At 37.2% G+C, this 14,832-nt stretch overlaps 1 protein-coding gene across 8 annotated transcripts in view; it reads left to right on the forward strand.

The window, feature by feature from the left end:
• The window catches only part of LOC125455564 (serine/arginine-rich splicing factor 5-like), a 35,131-nt gene that overhangs the window by 18,149 nt on the left and 2,150 nt on the right, over window positions 1–14,832 (forward strand). For all 8 annotated transcript variants that reach the window (XM_059649265.1, XM_059649266.1, XM_048537691.2 and 5 more), the window contains 2 exons: window positions 317–387; window positions 14,344–14,451. In XM_059649265.1, the coding sequence (XP_059505248.1) occupies window positions 317–387; window positions 14,344–14,451 (179 nt within the window). The remainder of the gene's footprint in view (window positions 1–316; window positions 388–14,343; window positions 14,452–14,832) is intronic.

Genomic DNA, 14,832 nt, shown 5'->3' on the forward strand with positions numbered 1-14,832 from the left:
AGGAATTTTTGCAGTGGCTTGCCTTTTCATGGAAGAATGTGGATCCAGAAATATGAGGAGCAAATGACCTGACTGCCCAAAATGCCAAAGATAATCAGCAATGTGTTGAGTGATTGAAGGAAATTATCAAAATGATGCCTGTATTTTCTTAAATTACCTGACACCTTGAAACAAGATGCACAGATGGTCATCCATGATGAAATGTCTAATTCTGTCACTGGAAGCATTAAAATGCTTGGTTCAGTATGTTTAAGGTGCAACCGGTAAGTATCAACATGTATTTTTAATTAACATGTATTGTTCTTGTTGTGAATAGGATTTGAAAGATGTAATGAGGCAGGCTGGAGAGGTTACATTTGTAGATGCACACAGAAACAAAAATGAAGGGTAAGTTGAATTTGTTTTGTTAATTACATTTGACTCTTTGTAAAATACAAATAATATGAACAGCTGTGTAAATGTATTGTTATCTTTTTACATGTTTCTTCCAAATGTTTAACATTATACAACTGTTAAATAACAAAACAGGCTTTTAAGGGAATGTTTGATCAGAATTAACTATGAAAAACAGTGGGTGGATAATTTGATTGAGTGAGATCAAGTGAGGTTGTGGAGTGTCCTATGGAGCATAAACACTGGCATAGACATGCTGTTTTTGAATTCTAAAAATCTATTTGACTATTATTCACCAGTGTCATAATGAATCTTTAAAATAGTTTAGCCAGAATTTTTCAACTGTTTCAGAAGTGCTGCTGTTGATGTGATATTTGTTATTTTGTGATAACTTAGGATTATTGCATTATAATATATTCATACTTCTAATCCATGATTGAATGCAAAGGTATTTACCTGAAGTCCCAAACTGATCATATAAAAGCAATGTGAACTGTGTACAGTGAGCAGTAAGTTCACTAAATGGGAACATGTGTATTCATTTCACATAATAAATTTTGTTGGTTTGTACAAAGCTTTGAAGCGTTCATCTGACTTACTCCGAAAACAGGCATAAAGATCATAATCTTAGTAACGTACTTACAGCCAGCCAAATATGATTTCAGAACACTAACTATGATGTTTTGTAAGGGAGTAGTGACAAAGTTTGACCTTGCAAAAGATGACTTTGAAGATTCATCTGCAAAGTGTAATCGTTTTCTACAAACTGTTTTCTTCTTTTAAAAGCAGTCAATTTATGTAGCTGGCCTCAGATCCATTGTTGTCATTTTCAGAAGATAAATCACTGATCCAAATTTTGTATGATCGTGGCATCGAGTTCACCTATCTACCCACTGTAAATGGTGGTCCCTGTAAAGCCTCAAATACTAAGAAGCTATCCTAATTTAGAAGATAATCACCATATGGCCTTTGGAAAAGAGGACAGTGAGTGAATGAAGGGTGTATTTTGTTGGTTCACTATTAAAGAGAAGTCTTATAGGAATCTTGGGGTATTTCTTTAATTTTGTTCAATTTTAAACATGAAAAATGAATTGGACGTAAAGGTATAATAATATTCCATGGAAAAAAGATAATGAGAGAGGATGGGGTCAGTCGGAACTGCAGATGCTGGAGAATCTGAGATAACGCGGTGTAGAGCTGGATGAACACAGCAGGCCAAGCAGCATCAGAGGAGCAGGAAGGCTGGCGTTTTTGTTTCTTCTGAAGAAGGGTCTAGGCCCGAAATGTCAGCTTTCCTGCTCCTCTAATGCTGTTTGGCCTGCTGTGTTCATCCAACTCTACACCTTGTTATCTCTAATGAGAGAGATGTTTTATTTTGTGAGTCATATTAACTATCAAGATTATAATGAATTACAATAAAGTTGCTGGCTTGCGTTCAAACTTGTACTCTCATTTCTATTCCAATTATGAAATATGTAAGAGCAATAGGATGACAGTATTGGGTGATTTAAAGTAGAATGAAAGAAGTGCCATGTGAGGCATTCTTTTTAGGAATGCATTCATTACTGCTTCCTAGATTGATAATGTTTGAGTCAAAAAGGCAAAGAAGCATTGCTTGATTAATGCTGGAAGATGAAGTTATGAAAATAACAGATTAAGAACAACGCAAAAATTTGATGGAGAAATTAGCAAACAGGTCTTCAAATAGAAGTTGTTAGATATAAACTATGTTTATTTCTACAGGGCAGAAAGGGAGTACACAACTTAAGCTGTTTACGATATGGTACTGTTGACTGTCCAATTTAGCTAATCTTTCCATTAGCAGCTCCTCTGAACAAACACCTCTAACAATTGATAAGAAATTTCTTCCAGTACGCTCCTATTTGAATTAGACCAGTTTTTTTTAAGAAGTATTTATTTAATACTTCAGACATATCTTCCTCCTCCAAAATTAGATTCCTTTTCAATCTCTAATTTGTGTTACTTTCTAAATGTACCATATTGTTACAGTTTAAGTTGTTAACTCAACGGGGATGGCAGAGACTAATTAGATACGCAAAACACAAGATTATGGCTGTGAATTCCAAATCCCCACCACCCTTTAGTGGGGAAAAAATTCAATCCCTTTAAACCTGCCAGTTACTTCAAATCTATACCCCCTCTTTCTCGATCCCATTACTATTAACTCTATCTAGGTCCTTTATAATGTTACGTATTTCAGTTACATATTGTATTAAACAATAGATTAAAAAAAACCCGTTGATAAATTTAATAGGGACGCATATGATACTCAGACAAAAATGCTAAGAAAACCATTAAGAGCACAGAATATGCATTGGCAAGGTGAGGAAGGAAATTATGAAATATGAAGGAGAATGGGGAGGTGATGGCCTAGTGGTATTATTGCAAGACTGTTAATCCAGAGACCCAGATAATGTTCTGGGGACCTGGGTTCAGATCGCACCATTGTAGATGGCAGAACGTGAATTCAATAAATATCTGGAATTAAAAATCTAAGGATGACCATGAATCAATTGTCAGAAAAACTCATCTGGTCACTAAAGTCCTTTAGGGAAGGAAGCTGCCATCCTTACGAGGCCTATGTGTGACTCCAGACCCACAGCAATGTGATTGACTCTTAACTGCCCTCTGGGCAATTAGGGATGGTCAATAAATGCCTCCTACCCAGCGACACTCTCATCCCTTGAATGAATTAAAAAAAATTAAAAGTTGAACAATAGTATAAACAGAAGCAATAAGGACTTTTTAAGCATTTAGAAAGTAATACAAATTAGAGATTGCATCTTGCCTACAAGCATGTCACCATGAGCAACCCTCCTTGTTACCTTGTCAAAATATTTATTAATTTAGTCAAACATTACCTTCTCATGACAATGCAATGCTGACTTAATGAATCTGTGCCTTTTTAAATTATGGTTTGTACTGCCCTTTCGAATTTTTCCATGTAATTGCCCACGAGTGAAGTTAGGCTGACTAGCCTGTAACTATGCAATGTTAGCAGTTCTTTAGTTGCATGTCTGCAGTTAGGGAGGGTAGGGAAATGATACTGTCACATTCTGCTGTTCCATGCCTTGCTTTTCTTAACAGCCTGAGGATCCAGCTCTAGCAGCTTGCGTACTTTCAAAGATTCTAAATCATTTAATATTCCTTCTGTGTTTATCCCATCTAGTATTTTACATACTTCCTTAACAAATGTTTGTATGTTGGGCCCCTGCTTTGTAAAGGCTGATGCAAACCTTTCTTGAAGAATCGTGTCCCACATCTTCTGCCTCCCACACAGGTCATCTTTTTGGCCTTGAATCCCTACTTGTTCCTTAGTTGTCCTGCTGTTCTTCAGAAGTGAAGAGTTGTTGGGGGGGGAAGCAAGATTTGTTGTTTGTCAGCATATTTATTCTGAATCTTCTCTGCCTCCACCTTGAATGTGCCCCACTGGTCTGACATTGGTTGAACTTCATGTAGTTGTTTCCAGTCTCAGTTTATTATAATTGTCTGTTCCTCAGTTAAAAGTTCTACTCTTGTTCTATCTTTTTGTTCCTTTCTGTAATTATATGAAATCTACTTAAATTATGATCCTTACCACCGAAATAACAGTTTCTCAGGTTTATTCCCTGAAGCTAAATCTAAAACAGCCTACTCTCTGCTGAGACTTGCTACGCGCTTGCCAGAAAAAAGTATATTTAAAGGATTCTTTGCCCTTTACACCTTTCATGTTGATTTTTGTCCATTAAACAATTACCTTGTTTATTTTCTAATCCTTGTTTCCTTAGCAATCTTCACTTAATGATTTTACGCCTTCCATTTTCAACTTTGCTTTTCCTCCCTTCTGAATTTGACTGGGATTCCCGTAGATCTGTCAAGCCATTTCAAAATCTCCTTTGCTGCAATAATGGTCCTGTCAGTATTCATTTATTTCTTCGACAATGTGCAAGTTGTGCTGAGGGCCTGGACAATAGCTGATGCTTTGGTTCAAGAAGGGAGAATGACAGGAGGCTGACAAGATAATTCACTGATGATCAACAAACTCTCAGATGAGGTAAAAATTCGTGTTTAGAAAGGCATTCGTTAATCAAGTGCATTTAGCATAGAATTGTTAAAGATCAGCTGCATTTGACAAACTTTCGAGTACTTTGCAAAATGACCAATTTTGTACAGAAATGCAGTAGATGAACAATGTACAGATTTTCACAAATACTTAATGAGATGTCTCCCAAAAGTGCTCTAATTCCAATTGAACAAGTCAGATTCTAGAATGAAACACAGCTTGATTGACAACAAGTTTTATTTTTGTAATTTGTTTACTGTGGTGGTCAGCCATTAAACATACTCACATGTGGTTTGAACAAAAATAACTTTCAAGGTTTATTACATACAAAAGAAAGAAGAACTATTTTACATTATAGAGGAATGATTTAAAACTGTCTACTTACAGTTATCAGAAATAAATATTCAACCTTGAACAGCAGTCTTAAAGATACTTAAACTTCAGTGAAGAACCGCCCTATTTTATATTTTCTAATATTTTCTAATAACCCAGTTCAGAGATGTGAGACTTGAAATGGTATCTCCTGGCTTAGAGGTAAGGACGCCACCACTGTGCCACAAAAACCCAATATGTAATTTTTAGTCAACCTGCTCGGAGATCTTCTTGCACATCCTTGGAGCACGTGGGACTTGGGCCTAGGTTTCCTGACCCAGAAATAGGGACACTGCCACAGTACAGAAGATCCCTCCCTACTCAACCTGTGGTGACAAAGCTATGGAGCTGGTGAGACTTGTACCTAAGCCTCCTGGCTCAGCGATATGGACACTACGACTGTACCATAAGAAGCCAATATTTCCATTTTAAACTTCATGTTAAGTGGGCACATGTACTTAACATGCCTGCATTCAGTCAAAAACTAATGCCTCTTAAAGAGACTCTTAAACAAAATACTGAAGACCGCTCTCTTGTTTCTTAACGGGGTCCATAAACATTTCTTCCATAGCTTTCTTTCTAGAGCTTTTCTCTTACTTACTTTTGAATCACTTTTTTTTCCAGCCCAAACTGCTTTCAAGACGACTAAGCTTGCTGCCAAGACTGGTTCTCTGTGTCAGTAACCTGCAACAGCCATTAACCTTCTGGATGGTTTTGTTTCTTTTTCTAAAGTAAATCTTCCTTTGGTTTTTCTCACTCTCTCTTTCGTAGGACCCATTGTTGCTAAGCAACAACCCAATTTTTTCTCTCTTGTACCCATTTGTTTTATAAATAACAAAACTTTTCACCTAAAGGCGGTTTTAAAGCCTCAATTAAACATGCAAACAATTTTCCAAAAAAGCTGGCTCATTCTCAAAACTCAAAAAAATTAAAACTATGTCTCCCTTCCTTGATCCACAAAGAAGAAATACAGGTCAAATTTAAAGCTAAACATTAGACTGTCCATTTTACACCCAAGTTTCTACATAATAATAATTGACAAACCTATATTACAGTAGAAATTTGATAGGATTAAAATTTGGTCAGTCAGACAAGGAGCAGTGAGTTAGGGTAAATGAGAATGGTTGGAAATGATGTATTCTAGGACACAGTTTTGGATTCACTTTCCTATCATTTGTACATGATTTAGATACAACATCATTTTATATGTCACTGGCTATCCCGATTCAAAGTTTGCTGGCACAAATAAGTTAACGCACTAACAAGCAGTGAGAAGGCTATACAAGATATAAGCAAATACATTAAGGTAATGCTTAGACAAATGGCAGATGCAATTCAACATGGATAAATGTGAGGTAATAATTTTTTAAGGAGAAACAAGGAATGGAATGTACATTTAAAGGAGAGAGGGTCTGCATGAACTGAGAGGTAGAATTCAAAAAGCTAGGATTTCCTCAAAGTATAAGTACACTTTTGAAACCTACTTTGAGAAAGTACAGTAAAGCTAAAAGAAGCTGAAATAATAAATTGGCCACATGATACCTTGAATAGAAAATTTGACTTGTAGATATGAAAAGACAGTTGTGAAATTGACACTGTTGCTGCCAGAGTAGAAATGGTTAATGAGAGATTTAGCAAAACTTGTTTTAATTGAATTTTGATAACATTAACATGGAAATATTTTTTCATTTGGTCATTAGCAAAAGGCTATCAATTTAAAATAGAGTGAAGAAAGTTGGAGAAAATCTTTGCTACTTGATACATGGAATGCTTTGGAATGGAATATGGATGAGGTTGAGATGATTGAAAACTTCAGTATGAACAAAATAAAGAGCTAGAGAGAAATCAAGGTAGTAGGATTGGTTTTCTGTTAGTCTAGCAAAGAACCAATGGAGATGTGATGGGCTGAAAGGTTGCCTCCTGTTCTCTAGTCTTCCCTGGGTTGCATAGGACTAATCGCTGTCTGAATAGAACTGTTACTTTTCAGAAGAAGTACAAATAAAATTCAGCTGAGAAGATTTATGGATTTGTATTATTATGATTATTAGTTAACTGTTGTACATGACATAAGATGTGAATTGAATGTGTAGTCGTGAATTGAAGAGCAGTAATTCTGAATCCTTTAACAAATTTGTTTATAACACCAAAATAATTATATTTTGCAACTGCTTTAAAAAGTTTTTAAAATTGGCTAATATGTTTAACTTACCAATGTCAATATCTGTTCATAAAACATGGAATAGTTTTCTTTCCATTGCACAAGTCTGCCATCACATTGTCATAACGAGTGCCTTTATGTACTGTAAAAGTTGACTCATACAAAAACAAACAAATGCGTTTGTATCCAAGTATGTCAACTAGAAGAGTTTGTTTTGTGATTTGCAAATTGTGTTTTTAACTTTAATTTTTGTATAAGCTATATAATGATACCATTCCTATTGAAATAATGGTGCTCGATGATGACTGCTCTAAGCATTTCTTTTGTCGAAGTAAATATCAAGATGATTGCGATTTGGTTTTATTTTGTAGTTTATTCAGAGAATGCTGTGAATGAAGAAGTCCATGTTTTCACCAGCCAGCACATGTCGATTTTTTGGGACTCCAAAATTACTGATATTATGTAATTTCTGGACCTAGTTCTGGTAAGCACTGCTCAGCCTCCCGAGCATTGTTAACAAAACTAGATTGGTTCCCAAGTCAGATTTGGAATGCTTTTAAAAGATATTGTAAACGATAGGTGACTGACTGAAGTAATGCTCAGGAGCCCTTCGTTGGATGCTCTTAAATGGAAAGTTGTAAGTTTTGGTCACAATCTTAACTGTTATTATAGCATTATCATTTCCAAATATCTCTATCCTCCTCCATGAATTATCAAGATAAATTTCCTTAAGTCCAGGCTTTCAAAATTCATAAATAAGTTCTGTAGTTCTTGACTGGGCTGCCTGCAATGTGGTTTTCAGTGTTTTTTATGAAACCCATGCTGAGTGCAGCATTCTAGATGTAACCCAGTTACAGCACTTGGTTAAACTTCTGTGATAATATAGGGTTGCCTTCCTCAATTTATTGGCTAAATAGGCAATTCAGTTGGTATCTTATATTTGACGAGTTAGTGTTCAAACAAGACTGTATACTCAACCACCAACGTTTTTACTGTTGAGGAAACTTAGAAATTCTATGAAAAGGCAAAATCCAAGACACCTGCCTAGCAACAAGTAAATAAGATGTGACGCGTTGCAATCCTAGACCTTTTTGTGACAATCCTAGATTAGATGTTTCTCTCAGTTAACTTCCTCACAACTTTATGTAGAGAAAGTTTGAAACTAAAGATGCTTAAATGGGTCTAAATGATTGATCAGTCTCTCCCCGAAGATTAAGGACTAGACCAGATTATTGATGCCTCTAGTCTTTTTAATAAGTTGAAAACAGATCATAAATTTCTGATATTTTATAAGGGCCTACATAATAATTCCTTCTACTCTTCCACCCACAAAAATAAAGGAGTATGGATTCACGTTCTCAAGCTGGTAAAGCTGACAGACGAAACAAATCTAAATAGTTTATTACAGAACTGAAAATGATATGATATTCAAAGTCCAGGTGAAGACAATGAATTACAACGTTAGATTAGGTTCTAGGAAAAAAGATGATAGTTTTATTACTAATAGAAAATCCAGTTTTAAAGTTTAATTATTAAAATATTTTAAATGGGTTATCCATCAAGTATTAAAGTAATGGTTACCTTGAGGGAGTGAGATGTCCCTGAGCCCTTTAAGTGAATTTCCTTTATTTGCTTTGCTGCTGAATGTTATAGTATTTTTTGAGTCTTTGTAATTAATTTCTTTTGGACGGGGGTGGTCTTTTAGCTGTAATGAAATCCTTCCTTTTTATGCTGCAGATTTGCTTTTGATTACTCAATTCCTGTGAAAGACAATCCTATTCGATTCTAAGGAAGTTTTTATATCAAATTCCATGTAAATCAGGGGCTCCTCAGATCGCTGGAAGGCGAACCTTGCTGTTGATGTCATGGGTGATCAAAATTTTCCTGTATATCATAAGATTAGAATATGCCTCTGAAATGTAAAATTCGATTTCTGAATACAGTTCAGTTATCAATCCTTGTGTTATATCATTTTTTTAGACAATGTGAAGCAAAAATGTTAGTTGCAAAGCTTGTATATTTTTTATCAGTGAATCTTTGTTGTTGTAAAAAGAACAAACTCCTAACTTGTCGAGGATGTGTAGCTGAACCTTTTGTGAACTGCTTTTGACTTCTCAGGACCTGATGTTCCCGGAGTTTTCATAAAAGTTAAAGATTTTTAAAAGTATGCAGAATTCTCCAATTTTTAGACCTAGTTTGACAGAATATGGACTAAACTTCTGCAGTAAACAAAATTGCTATTTATTACAAATGTGTAGCTTCTAGCTACAGGTAAATGATTATGAATCATTGACATATAACCCGACTGGTTAAAAATGCAATTTCCTTATAGACCATCTTAAACACACACACACACAGAAACAAAAGAAAACATGTAATGGGCAGAGGGAAAGACTGGAAAAGCAGTTCAGTTGTCCGTGTTCACAGGGTTCACTGAATGATCCTTTTGGCTTGTCAGGCTATTGTTCTGTGATCTTCCACTTGCTTGCAGGAGGCATAGAGTGAACTGTTTCAAACTTATAAAGGTTTTTGATGTGTTAAAAGTCATGGATGACAGAAACTAATTAAATAAACTGGCTTGAGTTTTTTTTTAACTGCGCTAGAAAAACAGTTTCTTCCCTTCTAGAGGACTGATGGCTTCAGCCTTAAACATTCACACCTACAAACATTTTAGCTAACCCATAGCCAATCACATAGTTGTTGACAAGTAGAAGGGCTTGTAGTAGTCATTGGTCTGTGGGCTAGTGACCACTTGCTGACTGAATCTCCATTTGTACAAATCCCTTGGCTCCAACTCATTGGCAATAACATTTTGCCTTCACTGTTTGCACAAACAGCTGTGTAAACAGCATTTACAATGAGTGTCAGGTAACTTGCTTTTTAAAAAGTGTAGTAATCGCTTAATAATTCTTGTCTTTTAAAATGAGTCCTTTTCCCATTTCAGTCCACAATCAAAACTATAGGAAAGTAAAAAGGTGAAATCCTTATTCAACTCAGTGTGAATATGGCATTTAATTGAATGGTAATAATATTAATATCATAAAAGTTCCAGGCAATGACCATCTCTGACAAGAAACAATCTAACTATTTCCCCGTGACATTCAATGGCATTACCATCGCTGAATCCTCTGTCAATATCCTATGGGTTAGCATTGACCAGAAACAGAACTGAATCAACCATAAAAATAGTGTGGCTTATACAGCAGGTCAAAGGCTAAGTATTTGTTGTTAGTAAATCTCCACCTAATTTCCAAAGCCTATCCACCATCTACAAGGAACGAGATGTATGAGATGGAACTATCTCCTTTTGCCTGGATGAGTACATCTCCATCAACACTCAAGCTTGATACTTCCCGGGACAAGGCAGCCTGCTCGATTGACATGCCGTCTAACACCTTCAACATTCACGACCTAACACACAATGGTCGTCATCTGTGCCATCTGCAAGATGCACTGCAGCAGCTTACCATGGCTCATTTGACAGCACCTTTCAAATCCATGACCTCTACCATCTAGAAGGACAAGGCAACAGATGTTTCGGAAGGCCACAAGCAAGTTCCTTTCCAAGCTGCACGTCATCCTGATACAGAACTGTAGTGTCATTTCTTTACTGTCGCTTGGTCAGAACCCTGGAACCACCCTCCTAACAGCATAGCGGGTAGACCTACACACAAGGATTACCAGCATCATCATCTTAAGGTCAATTAGGAACAAACAATAATGGTTGGCCTAACTAGTGACTGCCGAAGTACTGTTGTCTGGAGTGTCTGATTGATTGACTTGCCTGCTGGCATATGGCAAATGTCCATTTGGGTGAGATATTAAACAGTTTGAATAGGTAGCTTTGGGGGAAAAGGTGAAGTAGGTTTTTTTTAATATTTAACATACATCTCATGAATAACTATGGTAATGAATTTTAGTTTCTGCACATTTTTATTGCTTACTTTAGACTAGTCTCTGATTTGTCCAAAGGCAGGATAAATATGCACCTTTTCATATAGTGTTGTATAATTAAAAGAATGTGTTCCAATTCTAATTGTGCAAATCCCTTATAAAGTCCTGGGTTCATGTCTCATAGCACATCTGGACAGATTAATTTTAAGTATCTTCCAGTGTCATTACCTTTTGGGATCAGTAAACTTAATTGGATAATCAGCTCAGGAATTCCAGAGCATTGCATTAATTAAAGCCTAAAGGCAGTTTTGGAAGGTACCTTGAATTATCACCCATTGGACTGGTGTTACTCTGTAACAAGAAGCAACCCTCTCACCAATGGAAAAATAATTATTTATAATATACAAGAATGCTTGAGTTGTTTCTAATTGTATATGATATTTTTAGTTGTTGCATCAGCTTAAAGTACACTAATGGAAGTCTTTTAGATGTTTTGGTCACCTTCGTATCCCTGCCCAAAGAGTCACACCAACTTAGCCAAATCCAAAGAGCTTATATACCAATAGGTAAAGCTATGGTTTTTGGGATGCCAAGGTATGTCCTGGAATACTTCTGGAATTCAGGAGTGTAAAGACTGTGTAAACTTATAATTTGGACCAACCTATTTAATGAAACAGGATTGCAGAGTTATTTGGAACAAAATTGGAAAAGTTCAGCATCCAGTGATAGGCTCGCCTCTCCTGGCTCCAGTAGTAAGTCAGACTAGTTAGTTGGTCATCACTAGCAACCAGAAGTCCTGTACATCTGGTTCAGGTATTGACTTATTAAGCATACTATACTGGGCTGACTTCAGTCATCACGTGTCATCTTAAAACCACTTCATTGTGTTTGCCTCCCTCTCCCAGGAAGTATAGTTACTAGTTGGCCATCCCTTAAGTGAAAAGCGTAAATTTACAGTGGACAGCAGTTACCGGGAGATCTAAAATGTAAGATTGCATTGTCGCCATCCTCCTGAACATAGAATGAATACACACAACACTTCCCCTGTGTATATGGAACTTCAGAAACCTAACTTCTGCACAAGTCTAATTTCTGTGTAAACCGACATTCTGTACAAGCCAACCATGGTATCGGCATAAAATTACATATTGATCATATCATAAAATGTATGAACAGATGTAGGCCATTTAGCCCATTGAAATCAACCTAATGAGGTCATCGCTGATCTGATAACCCTCATTTCCACTTTCCTTTCTTTTTCTATAACCCTTGATTCAAAGAACAAAGAAACCTACAGCACAGGAACAGGCCCTTCGGCCCTCTGAGCCTGCACCGGTCAAGATCCTCTGTCTAACCTGTCATCTATTTTCTAACGGTCTGTGTCCATTTGCTCCCTGTCCATCCATGTACCTGTCCAAATATATCTTAAAAGACGCTAACGTGTCTGCATCTACCACCTCCGCTGGCAACGCGTTCCAGGTGCCCACCACCCTCTGTGTAAAGAACTTTCCACGCTTTTACTGATTAAAAATCTGTCAGTCTCAGACCTGACTGTACTTAATGAGCCAGCTTCAATCGCCCTCTGTCGTAAAGAATTCCAAGATTCATTACCCTCTGAGAGAAGAAATACCTCTTCATCTCTTTTTTGTATGTGCAAACCCTTATTGTGAGATTACGTCCTCAGATGCAGACACTTCCATGGTGGTGGTGGGAGCGACATTCACATCTGCCACGCAATTCCCCGAAGAATCTTGTTTGTTCATTATAATTGCCTCTTATTCCTCTGAATACCAACGAATATAGGCCCAAGCTACTCAACCTCACTTCAGGAGGCAGCCCCTCCGTACACAGTGTCAGCCTAGTAAACCATCTCTGGACTGCTTGCAATACTAGCATATCTTTCGTTAGATGAGATAGGAGCAATATGCTCTGAGACTTAGTAGTGACCTCTGGAATAGAATTTCCTAATTTGTCATCTAAATAGTGCCTTCAGTATTGTAGAAGAAACTACATAGGGCAGATGTCCAAACCACATACAGTCTTGTCAGTCCCCTTCATGGGGTCATGGATTTCACACATGGTCAAGAAAAACCTTAATTTTTGCGTGCTGAGGAGCTCTGCACCATACTTTCAGTTTGGAAATGTAAAATTTCACAAACCTTAGGTACTCTGGAAATTCTTCAGGAAGATGAGAATGATCAAATTGTCCGTTTCCCATTGTCTTTCAAAAAATAGTGTTAGTGATCATATTAGGTAGGATAAGCAGCAAATTTGCTTCACTCCCATTTTGAGAGCCTTTACATGGATTTTGGAACTGGAGTACCCATTTCAGATAAAATCCTAGATTTGGCCACATATTGACAGACTCCCAGTTTGTTGATGAAGCATTATGTTGAAAGTGTTTTTGAAATCAATCCAGCCTGGCTTTCACAGAGCCCTACAACCTCAAATGAAGCCAAAATCTGTGCAACACATGAGTTTGGAATCAAGCCTATTGCTTTCTGACTGTCCTGTGTGACTTCATGGCTTCAAATATAAGTCTCAAGCAATTCCAAGAGAGCCAGTGTAAAAGAAAAACCTCAGAAAGTTTCCTGAGTAGGTATCATGGTTGCTGGGTCCCTGTTATTGCCGATGGAACCCACAGTGTTTTCTGAAGCTCTGAGTGTTTTCGCATGTCACTGTTCACTGGAGCTCAAAGGCAGCTACGAGGCGGAATAATAAATCCTATTACAGTATGGATGGAACTGAAAAGGGGGGAGGAAATATCCATATATGTTGATGAGCTTTACTAGAACATTTGTTACTTAAACACACTTATTTGTCGTTTAAATGAGTAATCCATATTCTTGAAGTGATACCATGGACACCAGGTTCCTCCACTGCATTGCCTAGGTGGCAATGTAAGCCCAGACAATGGACAGACCCTGAAACAGTGACTGTTGGTATTTCCTGAATGTGTAGAAGGTACCACAACCCAGCCTGACCTCATGCGCAGCCAATATCCAAACAGGCTCATGTAGCAGCAAGTATTCACTTTAGCCGTTAGAAGCTGAACCCTTAAATTTCCTCCATAAACACAGGGTGAAGAATGCGTGATAACAAATTGTGAAGCTGGATGAACACAGCAGGCCAAGCAGCATCTCAGGAGCACAAAAGCTGACGTTTCGGGCCTAGACCCTTCATCAGAGCTTTGATGAAGGGTCTAGGCCCGAAACGTCAGCTTTTGTGCTCCTGAGATGCTGCTTGGCCTGCTGTGTTCATCCAGCTTCACACTTTGTTATCTTGGATTCTCCAGCATCTGCAGTTCCCATTATCTGTGAACACAGGGTGAATGCGTGTTCAGTCCTGAGTGGTGACTGAACAAGGACCTTTGTTGTGGTGCTGTTTGGAAGGAGGCAAAATATAATGTGATCATCAGTATTACAAAATGCACACTTCTCAAAATGAAATTTTCTTGTTTTAGGATTGTTGAGTTCGCCACATCTAGTGACATGAGAAATGCTCTGAACAAGCTGGAAGGTAAAGAGATAAATGGTCGAAAAATAAGATTAATTGAAGATCGGAAACGCAGGTAATTGTTACTAAGACTGTTAACATATGTCGTTTAAATTAACAAAAGTGCTTCCTTACTATTTCCACGCGACCTGCACATAGTATTGTGACTTACCTTTAACTGCCAGAGTCCCATCTCTGGAATTCCCTCTGTAAATGTTTTCCATCTCTTTTTCTTTAAGCAAATCCTTAAAACTTAACTGTTCGACCGAGCTTTTGATCAGCTGCCTGAATATTGTCTTATGTGCAGAATCTCTCATTTTATTTTATGATGTGTCAGAAATGCCTTTGATTTCTTTTTGTGTTAAAGGTGCAATAGAAGGAAAAGTTGTTGCTTATCCACAGGAATGAGGGATAAATCATAACTTGGTTGAATCCTGCACTTGCATGATATTGCATT

The sequence above is a fragment of the Stegostoma tigrinum genome, chromosome 10 (genome assembly GCF_030684315.1).
Source record: "Stegostoma tigrinum isolate sSteTig4 chromosome 10, sSteTig4.hap1, whole genome shotgun sequence".
In the NCBI taxonomy this organism is placed as follows: Eukaryota; Metazoa; Chordata; class Chondrichthyes; order Orectolobiformes; family Stegostomatidae; genus Stegostoma; species Stegostoma tigrinum.